The sequence below is a fragment of the Onychomys torridus genome, chromosome 1 (assembly GCF_903995425.1).
Source record: "Onychomys torridus chromosome 1, mOncTor1.1, whole genome shotgun sequence".
In the NCBI taxonomy this organism is placed as follows: domain Eukaryota; kingdom Metazoa; phylum Chordata; class Mammalia; order Rodentia; family Cricetidae; genus Onychomys; species Onychomys torridus.
Window position 1 is genome coordinate 155777876 of NC_050443.1, and position 15271 is coordinate 155793146.

Sequence of the window (15271 nt, forward strand, 5' to 3'; positions counted from 1 at the left end):
TAACTCTAGCTCTAGGGGATCTGACCCTCTCTTCTGGCTTCCATAAGCACTGTAGTTATGTGCACAAACCCACACACTCACTTATATACACGTGCGTGCACACACAGAAAGAAAAGATGACTTGGTCTGCAGCTAAGGAGTACTTGCTCTTGCAGAGGACCTGAGTCTGGTTCTCAGCACCACCTGGCAGCTTACAATCATCCATAACTCTAGTTCCAAGGGATCTGGTTCCCTCTTCTGGCCTCTGTGGCCATATACACAGTGCATTTGACATACAGGCAAAACATTCATACACATAAAATGTTTAAAAATAATTAAGACTGGCATAATGGTGCACACTATATTTAATTTTCACTTGATTTATTCATTTTATTGTCTGTGTGCTTTGCCTGCATGTATGTGTACCTTCTGTGTGCTTGGTGCTCTAGAAGGCCCAAAGAGAGTATCAGAATCCCTGGGAAAGGAGTTATGGATGATTGTGAACCATTGTGTAGTAGTTTGAATGTAAGTGGCTCCCATAAGCTCATTGGGAGTAGCACTATTAGGAGGTGTGGCCTTGTAGGAGTGGGTGTGTCACTGGGGGTGGGCTTTGAGGTCTCATATACGATAAAGCCACGCCCAGTAGTACCTCAGTCCACCCGTTGCCTTCTGATTAAGACACAGCCAGCACCATGTCTGCCTGCAAATTGCCATACTACCATGTTCCTCACTATGATAATGGACTGAACCTCTGAACTGTAAGCCGCCACCTCAATTAAATGTTTTTTAATTCGAGAAATCCACAAGTCTGCTTAAGGAGTATTAGGATAAACTGAGGAAATGCACTCACAATACAGAACCAAGTAGACAGCTGAGGTCCTTCACTGATCTGACCCTGAGCAAATCCTCCTGACAGTTCCATCACAGCAGAACGCAGAAGCAGGGAGAAGGGGCTGTGACCTCTCTCCCTTTCCTTTTAAGAGGTCGTGTACACTGCCTCCTTCAGGCCATATAGCCCACAGTCCTGGGCGGAGCAAATACCACTACAGTTTTCCTTTGCTGTGGTCATGGTGTCTCTTCACAGCGATAGAAACCCTAAGACAGACAATGTGGGTGCTGGGAACCAAACCTGGACCCTCTGCAGGAGCAGCAAGTGCTCTTAATCTCTGGGCCATCTCTCCAGCCTCAGGGAAGATCTCTGTGCTTTCAAGCCAGCCTGGTCTACATAATGAGGTACTGTCTTGAAACAACAACAAAATAATAATTAACTAGTTAATTGCAGGAGGAGCTGGTAGAATATACAAACTATCTAGCTCTATAAAGCTTAAAATAAGCTGGGCAGTGGGTAGTAAGGATTCTGTCCTTAATTACGTCATCAGCCTGGGACAGCAGGACAGCCTAAAAGGCAGGCGGGCCCTCTGTGTGTCTCCCTTTTCTCTTTCCCCTCTCTTCCTTCCATGCGGTCTCTGTTTCTCTGGTCCTTCCTTTCTCTCTTTCTCTTTCTCTCTGTCTCTCTCTCTCCCTCTCTTCCTCTCCCTCTCTCTCCCTCTCTCTCCCTCTCTCTCCCAACAAAGCTCTAGAAAGGTAACCATGGCTCATGACTTTCCTCCAGCACTCTCCTCCGTCAGCATGGCCGCCACGAGCACTGGCCAGCCACGAGCAGCGCCAATTTAACCAACAGTGGTGGCACATGCCTTTAATCCCAGCACTCTGGAGACAGAGGTAAGCGGATCTCTGAGTTTGGGGCAAGCCTGGTCTACACAGTGAGTTTCAGGACAGCCAGGGCTACACAGAGAAACCCTGTCTTGAAAACTATAAATAAATAAATCTTAAAGTAGATGCTTCCTTTAAAACTATAAATTTTAAAGATTTATTTATTTATTATGTACACAGTATTCTACCTGCATGTGTCCCTGCAGGCCGGAAGAGGGCACCAGATGTCATGATAGATGGTTGTGAGCCACCATGTGGTTGCTGGGAATTGAACTCAGGACCTCTGGAAGAGCAGTTGGTGCTCTTAACCACTGAGCCATCTCTCCAGCCCTAAAACTACAAATTTTAGCTCAGCATGATGAGCATGCCTGTAATCCCAGAAGTAAAAAGATCACCACAAATTCGAGGCAAACCCGGTTTATGTAAAAGTTCCAAGCTCCACACCGGTCAGGGCTATGTAGTAAGACCTTGTCTCACAAGCACAAATAAGGCCAGGGAGGAACTCACTTGGTAAAACCGAACCAGCCCCAGTTCCTTCATTCCCTAGCACAGCATAAACCAGGGATGGTGGTACATGCCAGTAATTCGAGAACCTGGAGATGGAGGTAGGAAGATCATCCTTGGCTAGGTAGGGATTTTGAGGCTCCCTTGGAATACATGAGGTCCTGTCTTTATTTATTTAAAAAAAAAAAAAATCTGAAAGTTGTCTATATAATCTGAGCACTAAAGAGGTTGAGACAACAGGATTCCAAAAAAACCATGTCTGAACTAATAACAATTTGTCCTTTAAAAAATGTTTTTAATTCTAGAAGCCAAGTACATGTCCATAATTGCAGAACTAGGGAAGCCAAGGAGTTATCATAACTATGCTTACCACACCCGCTTCTCTCTCCCAGGGATTTTTTCCACACTGTAATGGATTTTATAGTGTAGTGGGAAGTAAAGGGAGGGAAAACAAGTCCCATAAATTCCTCATTGCCACTAGTCCCTAATAACCCTGCTCTAGTCCGTGCAGTAAAGACTAGGCCCAGCAGGCATGATTCTCTGTCCCCAGTATCTACTCCCTTACATACTGCAAGATCTTTACACCCATCCAATCTCCTAAATTCCCAGTCCCATTAGATCACTCCCCAGTCAACTTTTTGGGGGACAAGAGAGGGATACTGGGGGTTGAATCTAGGGCCACACACAATAAGACAAGCAAGAGGTCTGTCATTGAGCGATATCCCCAGCCCTGTTTTATCCTTCATTTTTAAAGAGCAGCTCCCTAGGTTGCTCAGGCTGACCTAGAACTCCCTCTGCAGGCCTTGAATTGCAATCCTCTTGCCTTAGCCTCCCAAGTAACTGGGATTACATGCCTGTGCAACAACCGTGTAATTTGAAACTCTTAATGAGACCCTAATATTCACTATCATTCAAAGATTCGGGGGTGGGGGAATCCCACCTACAATTCAAGGCCCCGGGTAGCATTATACAGCATTTGTGCCTTCCTAATTCCCCCAGGGAAATTCCCCAAAGCTTCAACTAATCTGTTCACTATCCTCCCAACAAACGACCAGTATTACACCTGGCCTGGATTACATCCACACATGACCTCTGCCACTGCTGCAGATCAGTCCAGATCACTGTGCTCCTGGCTGTCCATTGTCGAGCTCATCGCTTGTCAAATGGTTCCAGCCAAATCAAAGTTGCTTGGAAGGCAGATCACATATGAACACAAAGCCCATCACAGTGCGCTGCATTTGGCAGGTCCTAAATATCAGTACAATCGGGAGAGCTTCAAATAATGATCTAAGTAGAGCAAGATAATACTGCCTATCTCTCTTGACTCACAGTAAAAGCACCTTACGCCTTTATTAGGAGACTGGAAATTTGTAAGTATACACAGAGCGGGGTAAAGTGGAGGGAGCAAGCCACTAGCTGAAAACAACAACCACCGTGCATCCTAAGCCATGTTTTGCCATAATCTCTGCAACTGTAAGAGAAATCGCCAAACCTGTGTTGTTTTAGGTGTGAAACAAGGCAGATGCTGTGTGGGATCCCAAATCCCGGTCTGCTCACTCCCGACCAGGCAGGCAAACTTTTACAGTACCCAATGCTCATTGCCCTAGTGCAGGAAACTCGGTCCCCGCGGGGACAGCGCTGCAGGGTGAGAAGCGATCTCCCACGACTCCCCGGAACCCCCCTCACCTCATGGCACCGGGGCCCGCCTCAGGTGGCCGGCCGTTCACAGAGGACAGCCGGAGTGCGCGGCTCCCGGAGCGGCCAGGCTGCCTCGGACGGCCCCTTGTGGCGTCCGCCCAGCGATCCCAGGGCACCGTTCCCATCCGCCATCCCCGCCAGGCCCGACCCTTCCCGGTCCCCGGGGCCGCCTCGGCGCGGATGTCCACGCACCCGGCGGGCCGGACTGGCAGCGTGAGGGGCGGCGGCGGTGCTAAGTGCTGAATCACCACTTTGCAGCAGCACACAGCACAGCCACGGTGACCCGCGGGCCGCGTGGGCCCGGGCGCTCGGGACGCTTACCCACACTGTCGCTTCGCGAGCGGCCGGCGGGCGCCGAGGATGGAGCGCAAGGTGCTGGGCAGCGCGGGGTGCAGCAGCCACGCGAGCCCGTTCCGCATACCCCGGCGCAGCCGCTGCGATCTCTGAGAACGCTTCCTTTTGGCGCTGGGAGCCGGCCTTGCGCATTGCGCATGCCCAGTCCGCCGCGCCGCGCCGCCGCTAAGGAGCGGGCACCGGCCTCCGCTCCGGGTTTTACGCGGAGCCCGGCGGGAGGGGACGACCGCTGCCGGGGCCCCGACTAGCTGGCAGGTGGGAGGCGGTTCTGGCCCCGAGCGCTGGAGGCCCAGCAGGGTCCCGGACGGGCTCCACCCCGGCGCGCCGCTGAGGCCGAGGGTTGCCTGGCTAGGGCGTGGTGAGGGTGCACACGGCGGGACGTCCCCAGGCAGGATCGCGGCCCAGCAGGTGTTGGAAATAAATCCTCCCAGGCAACTGCCCCACCGAAACGTATCCGCTTCGGAAGCTGGGTCCGCCGGCTCCCTCTAGAGCGCGGAAGGATCGTGGACTGCGGAAACACGCGTGGGGGACCTGTCGGGTTAGGGAGTAAGGACAATTCAGACCTCTGGGGATCCACGAGCCAGGGCAGGCCTCAGCAAAACAAGGCGTCTGTAGATTTTCAAATCCAGAACAAGAAACTAGGCAGGCCTCTAGTTTTCTGTGTGACTGAGGATGACCTTCAGCCGTTGTCCTCCCAAGAGCTGAGATTACCAATGTGCTCCATGCACCAGCCGAGACCTGGGAACCACTGCTACCTAGTACTACTACTTATACTGCAAGTGGACTTAGGTTATTACTTTTTTTTTTCTCCTGAGGCCAGCTCTCACTATGCAGCCCTGGCTGGTCTGGAACTCGCTATGTAAACTATTCTGGCCTCAAAAGGTCATTACTTTTTTAAAGACATGGCTTTTCTCCCTGGTGACTTCTTGGTGCTTTGCATCCAAAGATAGCCTAATAGTGGTTATGAATAGGAATTTCTGTTACATTTAACACAGATCACGATGTAGTGGGGGGTGGTATCTCCCCAGCTTAACTACTTTTAGGTATCTTCTGATGTAGCAGATCAACCACTGTAGCCAAATACAGGGTTCTGACTCCTATTATTGCTACAAATGAAAATACAGAAGTGGGTGCTCTCTGAGATTTCCTATGCATTGGAAGACCGTGTGTGGAGGGTTGGAGATACAGATGGGCAAAAAGATTTTACAAAGACCAGAGTGAGCAACCAGAATATTTACTGAAATACATTACAGAGGCTGGGGACATAGTTTAGTCGGTAGTGAGCTTCGCTAGCATGCGCAAAGCCGCCGGGTTAGATTCCTAATACAGCAACAAAGCCTTGTGGGGAGGTGCATGCCTATAATCCAAACACTCTGAGACGAGAGGATCAGAAGTTCAAGATAATCTTTGGCAATTTACTGAGTTTGAGCCCAGTATACATAAGACCCTATCACCAAAAAGAAGAAGAGGAGAGGATGTACCACAAGGGCCAGCAAGATGGCTCTGTGGGTAAAGGTGTTTGCTGTGCCAGCCTGCTAGCCTCAGTTCAGTCCCTGGGACCCATGTAAACGGAAAGGAGATAACTGATCCCACTGAGTTGTCCCCTTACCTCCCTACACATTCTGTAGCATAATGGACACACACAATATTTTTTTAAAGGAAAGAAAATACATGGGGAAAACCCAGATCTCCCAGAGATATTATGGATCTCGAATTGTCAGCCTCCTGATAGTCTGAGCATGCTCCTTAATGAGTAGAATGTGATACAACAGTGCCAAGACATCCTAAGACAAACTACAACTAGGTCTTATTATGGTTAGTTCTTGTAACCAGCAGTCTTGCTCTGAACCCATTCTATCCTGGGGCATTAAGAGCCTTGTTCTGAGGCTAGAACAGCTCTGGGCAGTCATCTGTCCCAGAATAGTGTCCACATCTCTCTCTCCCACATCTCAAAAGTTATATAGATCACAGATGAGGCATAATGAAGATTCATCTTCTGTAGTTTCTTCATGACTGAATAGGGGCATTACAACCCTGTTTGGCATTGCTCATCATGAAAGGATCATGGGAGTCCAGAGTATCTCAAGCAATTGGAGAAAGGAGGAAGTAGCTATCTAAGAAACGGAAGGTTGGATGGTGACATCTGATCAAAAGATACTCAGTGGTGGCAGGCAGGCATTAATGTCCTTGGTAATGGCTGATGTCACTGAAAAAGCATCATCAGGACCATATAGGCCTATAATGAGGACAATGCCAATACTACCAGAAAGTAAAGACATGAAGCAAACATTAAACAAGAAAGGCCTGGGGTTCATTCAATTGGTAAAATGCTTCTCAAGTATGTATAAGGCCCTGGGTTTGAGTCTTACCACTGCAGAAAACTGGGTATGGTGGCAATTGCATATAATCCTAAAACTCAGAAAGTAGAAGCAGGAAGATCAAAAGTTCAAGGTCACCCTTGTTTACTACACATCAGTCTGAGGCCAGCCTGGGATACCAGAGAAATGTCTCAAAAAATTGAATGAATGAGTGAATAAATGAATGAATGAATGGATTGATGGACAGTGGAGGAAGGAAGGAAATAAAGAGGCTGTGATTACTAAGAGAGTCCAGCCCATCTGGAGAAGCTACCTAGGTGTATAGACCCCCAATCAGGGTGTCTAGAGTCCATTTTTTAAAGACCCCAATATTTTTTAGACTTTATTTTTATGTTTAATTATGTATATGGAGGACAGGGTATGTGTAATGAGTGCAGGTGCCTTTGGAGGTCAGAGGTATCAGAGTTATAGACAGCTGTGAGCCACCCCACATGAATCCTGGGAGCCAAACTCAGATCCTCTGCAAGAGCAGTATATACTCATAATCACTGAGTCATCTCTCCAGCTCTCAAGGCTTGAGTGTTGTAATTTAGTGTTTGGTTGGTTGGTTTCTTTTGAGAGTTTTTCTCTACTTTTCCTGAAGAGTCAACCCAGAAGTAACAAGCTTTACTTGGGGAGCTCAAGTGCCTCCTGTTTTTGAAGTAAGGATGTCTTGGACCAAATGGATTTGGAGTCCATTCCTGCTAGGAAGCTGAGGTTTCATTGTGCCTCTGGAGTGGCTACTGAGGCCTTCTAGTCAGATGAGAGACATTTTTAGTATTCATCACTACAGTTGGAATTCTCATTTTCCAAAAAGTCTTCTAAGAATGGAGCAGGAAAATCTGAGTATTGGCCAGAGAGTTATTGTTAGTTATTTTGGTGCTCTTACCCAGTGAGGAACACGATCCGAACACGACAAACCCACAGAAGAGCTGTTTATTAATATAGGATAGAAGAGACGTGACAGGCCTGTGTGAAGCACACACGTGAGTGAGGAGAGGAGAGAGGAGAGGAGAGAGACCTGTGCAAAATGGCGCCGGCTTTTTAAAGAATGAGCTGCCCATGCGTACAGGACCACATGTGGCTACTCCACGCATGTGCGTAGATTACATGGCTGCGCACGCTTTATGCAACAATGTAAAGCCACGGAGTCCTAGCCACGCGAGATGTTCTTACCTGGAAATGGCTATTTTGAACCGGAAATAACTAGGCGGTCCGCCGAGAAAGCCCAACTGTGTGGACATGTTGTGATTTCCTATCATTTTACAAAACAAACTTAAATAAACTGCCTTAAATAGGGCTTGTCTCAGGTAAAAATTAAGCAGAGTACTAGAACATCACAGCCTCCTTTTAACATGTCTCCATCCAGACAGGCCAGATCTACCTCAGATAAATATCAACTCCAAAAACAAAATAATAATGAGTCTTTTCTCTAAGCTTTTATGTCACCAGTGTCCTGTCAGACAGAAGGTTCCCAGCCACACCATGAAGGACGGACAGCTGCAGGACAAGGCATGACAGAACTTCATCCCAGGACCAGCCACACCATGGAGGATGGCCACAGCTGCAGGACTTCATCCCAGGACTTCAGGAGGCAGCTTCCCCATTTCCCTTCAAGAACCAATCAACGCCCACCATTCAGCCTGAAGCAGTCTTTAAGAGAAACAGTGCCCCATACCCACTCATCCACATTTTTTTCTTTTTTTTAAGAACATATGAGTCGGGAATGGTAGGAAATCACAACATGTCCACACGGTTGGGCTTTCCCGGCGGACCGCCTAGTTATTTCCGGTTCAAAATAGCCATTTCCAGGTCAGAACATCTCTCGTGGCTAGGACTCCGTGGCTTTACATGGTTGCGTAAAGCGCACACAGCCATGTAATCTACTCGCATGCGTGGAGTAGCCACATGCAGTCCTGTACACATGCGCAGCCCTCTCTTTAAAAAGCTGGCACCATTTTGCACAGGTCTCTCTCCTCTCCTCTCCTCTCCTCTCCTCACTCACGTGTGTGCTTCACACAGGCCTGTCACGTCTCTTTCTATCCTATATTAATAAATAGCTCTTCTGTGGGTTTGTCGCGTTCGGGACGTGTTCCTCGCGGGGTAAGAGCGCCAAAATAAATAACTAACAGTTATCAATTAGTTGTCTGTTCTAACCCTGCACTGTGGCTAGTGATCTAAATTTTGGAACATCAGGCATTTGGGACTTGGTTTTTGGTACATTTTGGAGCAAGGGTGTGAAGGCAAGTGTGCCTTTCTCAGAAAGGAGCCTAGGTTGTAAAAAGCATCAGCAGAGGAAGAATCTGAGACTGGCAAAGCTGGGCATGAGTGATGGCAGCCAGCAATTGTACAGCAGGCCCCCCACTCAGGGGAGGAAGAGCACAAACTGGTCCCATAGAGAGAGTATAGTCCAACTTCTTTTTTTTTTTTTTTTTTTTTCAAGACAGGGTTTCTCCATGTAATTTTGGTGCCTGTCCTGGATCTCACTCTGTAGACCAGGCTGGCCACGAACTCACAGAGATCTGCCTGCCTCTGCCTCCTGAGTGCTGGGATTAAAGGCTTGTGCCACCACTGCCTGGAATAGTCCAACTTCTTTTTGTTGTTGTTTTTTGTTTTTAAGCTGAAGATCAAACCCAGGGCCTTGCGCTTGCTAGACAAGCACTCTACCACAGCTAAATCCCTAACCCTCAACTTCTTAAGGCTTGCTCAGTGGCTGGCCACAGGATCTAGCTATGTCAGCAGCTGGCGAGGATGGAAGGATCCCAAAAACCCCACTGAGTTTTTGTTGTTGTTGTTGTTGTTTTGTTTTGTTTTTTTCGAGACAGGGTTTCTCTGTGTAGCTTTGCACCTTTCCTGGATCTCACTCAGTAGCCCAGGCTGGCCTTGAACTCAGATCCGCCTGGCTCTGCTTCCTGAGTGCTGGGATTAAAGGTGTGCGCCACCACCGCCCGGCTCCCACTGAAAATTTTTGGCCTGGCACCAGGGAAGTGGTCATCAATACAGATTTCTGGGTAGTGGATTAATTGTGAGGTGCCTGACGGTCCAGGCCCCCAAAAATGAAGAGAGAAGTTGGTCACACTTGGTTGTAGATGGAACTACAGTTAGTTAGGTTTTTTTTTTTACATTTCTCCGTGTGTGTGTGTGTGTGTGTGTGTGTGTGTGTGTGTGTGTGCGTGCGCGCGCACATGCTCCCTATGGTAAACATGGGGAGGTCAGAAGATGATAACTCCAGGGAGTCAGCTCTCCCTCCACCCTGCAGGTCCTGGGAATCAAATCCAGGTCATCAGTTTTGGCCACAAACAACCTCACCTGGAGAACCATCTCACGGGCCCACATGTTATGTTTATCAGAATATCAGTGGTCTCTCTTATTGTTAGGTATTTACCTTTGGTATTATTAAAAGGCCAAAAAGAATCATTAAGAAGTTTAGTTATGTCAAAAAACCAAAATAAACCAAACACGATGTTTAGTTATGTTTTGACCTTGTTATTTCAGTGTAAGTTGACAGAAGCGGTACAGGAAGTCTCAACATACAGTTTGTCATATGGCTTCCATCCAGAAACACCAGTACTGGAGTCCCGTAAAAAGAAAATTTGATTGCATACAGTGGTGGTATTGGGAAATCCTGAATTACCGAATTCCCCACAGGTGCCTGCCCTGAGGAGATGTCTATCAGGGTCCAGAACAGATACTACAAGCAGCTGAGATACTGATCTGAGGGATATCCAATGAATCTAAGCACACTGAGTTCTTTAGTCCATTCACTTTATCCTTCTAATTCAACTCTATCTACACAGCTTCTTTCCTGTTCTCAGACTTAGCTCCTCTCAGTCCTTCTCTGTTCTCTCATTGTTCTATCTAGTTCTTTCCATCTTCCCCTGCTCTTTGTTCCTCCAAACACATATATATATATATCCATTCATTAACAACTTGTTAGTACAAACTACAAAGTAAACTCTCAGGGACAAGTATTCCAATATAAGAGTCACATTTGGCAAAGACTTGTCAGCGTAATTAGTAATTGACAACAGCTGTAGGTTGTAAAAAAGTTCTGGCTGTCTCTTAAAGGGATAGCTACAAGGGTTACAAAGAAAGAAATTAAACCAGTGAGAGATTTAAGGAAAAGGCAAGGAATACGTGTACTATTTTATGTGATTAATAATATCCAGACATGGTTAGTCAGTTAACAGCCTTTTTCTGTTAGTCACCTGAATCTCAGAACCTATATATGATTAGTCTACTGAGCCTAAATAAAGTCTTGCATTAAAAACTGATGTAGAACTAAATACAAAGTGTTAATTGTTGTTTGAATCAGAGTGGAAAGGTGCCATTGAAGGAAGCTTAGGGCAACATAGGTGAAGGACTTGAAGGACTAAGATACACCAAGGCCAGACACCTGCACTATCATTCTAGTTCGCTATAATTCCTCTGAAGGGTTTTGATCTAACAAGGCCAGGCACCTGCAATTCTGCTCTGTGAAAGTTCTATGAGGACGCTTGATCTGGCCAATATTTACCATGTCACTGGCTAAGGATGGAGAACAAGACCTCTAAGTGTCTACAGTCCACATGGAACAATAGATCTAGTTATGAAACATATTTTAGTATGTTTCTATTCACAAAAATTGTACAGTTAAAAAAAAAAAAACATCAGCTGGGCGGTGGTGGCACACGCCTTTAATCCCAGCATTTGGGAGGCAAAGCCAGGTGGATCTCTGTGAGTTCAAGGCCAGCCTGGTCTACAGAGCGAGATCCAGTACAGGTACCAAAACTACATGGAAAAACCTTGACTCAAAAAACAAACAAAAAAAAAAAAAAAGAAAAGAAAAGAAAAGAAAAAAGAAACCATCTTCTTGACTATCCACAATTATGTGTGCCAATAAGATTGAGATGCAATCATAAGATTACCTGTACACATAACATGGAAATGCATGGTAAATGGGGAGATATCATAAATGTTATTGCACAAGAAGTTTACAACAAGAAACAGCCAATTTATTCAAAAGGAAGTAATTCCATAACACCTTGTATGATGGTTTCCTCCAGAACCCTTAGTTCTGATAGGTTGACCTTCTGGACACTAGCTGTCACCTGCTGTACACTCCCATGGTCTTGCTACCAGCAGCTCTCAATACTGAATCTTGGCCAGAGTTACTTGGCCTTCTGTGACCTAGGTCTTCTGTAACCAGGGCCTAGGCTTGGAGAGCTGTTCTAGAATATTATTTTAACTAGGCAAAGTTGTGTTACGTTTATGCTGCATTTGCTTAACAACAGTAAGGATGTGTGTTTAATTATGTAAAGATGTGTTGCATCTGTTTCACCTTGCCTGCCTAAGGCACCTGATTGGTCTAATTTAAAGCTGACCAGCCAGGAGAGGGAGAGGCTGGGCTGCCAGGCAGAGAGAATAAATAAGAGGAGAAATCTAGGCTTGAGAGAAGAGATGAGAATGAGGGACGTGCCCGAAGCAAGAAGCCAGGCAATCAGACACAAAAAGTAGTGAAAGCCAGTTACACAGAAAGAAAAGGTAAAAAGGCCCAGAGGCAAAACGTCGATAAAGGTAAACAGGTTAATTTAAGTTAAAAGAGCTAGCCAGAAAACGAGCCTAAGCTAAGCTGAGCGTTCCTAACTAATAAGTCTCCAGGTCATAATTTGGGAGCTGGCTGGTGGCCTAAAAGAAAAAGCCTGGGACAGAGAGCCACCTCTACAGTATCAAGTCTCTCCACTGGTCAGACCAGACAGCTTGCTAGTCCTGTTTAAGGCTGGGGGCAGGGGATCGAGAAACATCAGAAGTGAGGTGCGTGGGGCAAACAGACAACACAGCAAGGAAGTCCCGACTGTCCAAAGATTTGAAGTCTTAGCCAAGAAAGCTGTGAACCAGGAGAAAAATTACCTTAAGACAAGTTCTATGTGCTGTGGGAAGGTCTCTCTCCTTTAGGAGATTTTTAAGGTTTTTGCCCAACAAGGGCAAAGGAGACACACTTCTGAGGGAGGAGTTGTTCTTTAGAGGAGGGAGAGCTAATAACAATGAGTGGGCTTCCAGTGTAATACCGTCACCATAGTAGTTCTCCTGTGGGATGGGTGAAGAATGTTAAAGTAGAGAAACAAGGACAGATGGTATCCCAGAGTGATTCTAGGAAGAGAACAAAGGAGTTAACAGCGACTGTTAGGATGAGAAAACCCTAGAGCCGGCATAGGGCACCAGTCATGTTGGGATAAAGGAGTAAAGATGAGGGTCACAAGTCAAGATGGTAACCTAAGTCTGGAAGTTTAAGAGTTCCCCCTAAGCCTAAGCATGGTGGTGCACACCTTTAATCCCAGCACTCAGAGAGAGGCAGGTGGATCTCTGAGTTCAAGGCCAGCCTGGTCTACATACACAGAGCTACAAGTCAGACAAGGGTACATTGTGAGAACCTGTCTCAAAATTAATTAACTAATTAATTAGCCTGAGGAGATGGCTTAATAACTAAAGCATTTGCCGAACAAATGAAAGGAACTCTGAGTTCAGATCCCCAGCCCCCATGTAAAAAGCCAGGCAGGCATGGCGGTGCATGTCTGGAATCACGTGCTGCCAGAGTGCAAGGCTGAGAGAGGGATAAAGATACACCCCTGAGGGGTTGGGGATTTAGTTCAGTGGTAGAGCTCTGGCCTAGCAAGCACAAGGCCCTGGGTTCGGTCCCCAGCTCCGGAAAAAAATTTAAAAATTAAAAAAAAAAAAAAAAAAGATACATACCTGAAGCTCGGCTGCATCAAGGCTAAGGAAGATCTCTGGAACTGGCTTGCCAGCTAATGTAGCCAAAACAGTAAGTTCCACATCCAGTGAGTAGTCTTGTTTCAAAACAAACAGAAGCATAGCTGAGGAAGATACCCATTGTGACCTCTGGTCTTCACATGTGTGCATTTCCCTGGAGGAACACATACACGATAAGTCCCCCCCCCCACTCTCAAGTGTGCCACCCACACCCCACCCACACACCCCCCATCCCCCACCCCGCTAGGATAAATTCTTGAACTGAGTGGAGTCATGTATAGTCCTGAGGAAATAGGAAGAGAGAGCTTGTAAGATTGCATCATAGAATTCAGAAAGGCTAGTGAAAAAAAACCTTGACTATTTCGTTAGAGAGGTCTGGAGGGTTATGAAGGTGTATAATTGACCTAGGTCTAATCCAAAGAAGAGATTTGTAAGTGACTCACAGTAACAGGCTGTTTAGGCTTCTGTGGGTAGGACAATTTTAACCCTGGCAGAGGAACCCATGGTGACAGGGCCTGTAACTTGATCACAGCTAGAGATAAGAATAGGTCTGCGTAGAGGAAGGGCCTACTGTGAAGAACTTCAAAAGGGAGGAGATAGAGCAGGGCATGTTAACACATGCCTGTAATTCCAGCACTTAAGAGGCAGAGGCAGGAGGATCAAGGGTTTGAGGTCCTAGGTTACATAAAGCAAGTTCAAGACCATCCAGGTATACATAGAGTGCCTTCTTAAAAAAAAAAAAAAGGCTTGGACACATGGCCCAGCAGTCAAGAATGCTTTCAGAGGACTTTGATTCCCAACTCCTACATCAGGCAGCATAACATTCCTTTCCACCTTTAATGATTTTTTTTTTTTGAAATTTATTGATCTGAGTCCAACCTCTAGGGTCTCCATGGTCTCTTCAGTCAAAAGGAAGGATGACTTCTGAAGTTGAAAGCCGTTAGAGAGGCTTTGTTGTCCCTGGGTCCTGGCTAGCGTTGGAGATTAAGGATCAAAATAACTGATGGTCCATTTAACCCTTCTTCTGCTTACGCACCGAGGTTTTCAGCAACAGCTCATAAAATGATGTTTAAAATGGGCTATATTCCTCGAAAAGGCACTGGAGAGAATCATAAGGAAAGGTCACAGGCTATGCAGGTTCTCCAAAAGCAATCGAGGCCAGAAATTGGCTCTCCAAATTTGGAATAAGGGCAGCTGTCAAAACCTGACAGCTCTGTCTGTTAAACGATTAAGTAATAAGCCTGTATGGAAGGAACAATGGCCCTTAACTAAAGAAAAATTTCAAGTGCTTGAGCTACTAGTACAGGAAGAGTTAGATGCTCAACACGTTGAGGAAACTACAAGTCCTTGGAATTCTCCTATATTTGTGGTTTAAAAAAGAAATGCTAAATGTTAACTGATTTGAGAGCTATAAACAGAGTAATTCAACCCATGGGTCCTTCATAGCCTGGAGTTCCTTTACCTTCATTACCTACAGCATGGCCTATAATAGTTGTTGATTTAAAAGATTGCTTTTTTTACTATTCCTTTACAAGGACAGGATAGAGAAAAATTTATTTTTGCAGTTCTTACTTATAATAATGTTCAGCCAATAAAACAGTATCATTGGAATGTTCTTCCTCAAGGAATATTAAATAATCCAACTTTATGCCAATATTTTGTAAATCAACCACTGGACATGGTATGTAAACACTTTCCTCAATCTATTATTTCTAATTATATGGATGATATCTTAATAGCTGCCTCTGATATTGATAACCTTCAAAAGGTGTTTGCTGAGGTACAATGGATCTTTCCTCAATGGGGATTGCAAATTGCTCCTAAAAGAATTCAAAGAGCGGTTGCGGATTTAGCTCAGTGGAGCAAGCACAAAGCCCTGGGTTCGGTCCTCAGCTCTGGCAAAAAAAAAAAAAAAAAAA

General features: G+C 45.9%; 1 protein-coding gene across 5 annotated transcripts in view; it reads right to left on the reverse strand.

Annotated features, from left to right (window-relative positions):
* The window catches only part of Ide (insulin degrading enzyme), a 100261-nt gene extending 95593 nt beyond the window's left edge, over positions 1 to 4668 (reverse strand). For 2 of the 5 annotated variants that reach the window (XM_036168025.1, XM_036168007.1), the window contains exon 1: positions 4216 to 4668. In XM_036168025.1, the coding sequence (XP_036023918.1) occupies positions 4216 to 4313 (98 nt within the window). In that variant the 5' untranslated portion in view covers positions 4314 to 4668. Of the gene's footprint in view, positions 1 to 3882; positions 3939 to 4215 lie in introns of those variants that run through there. The other 3 variants (XM_036168014.1, XM_036168004.1, XM_036168032.1) reach the window with 2 other exon arrangements.
* Positions 4669 to 15271: the final 10603 nt, after the last annotated feature.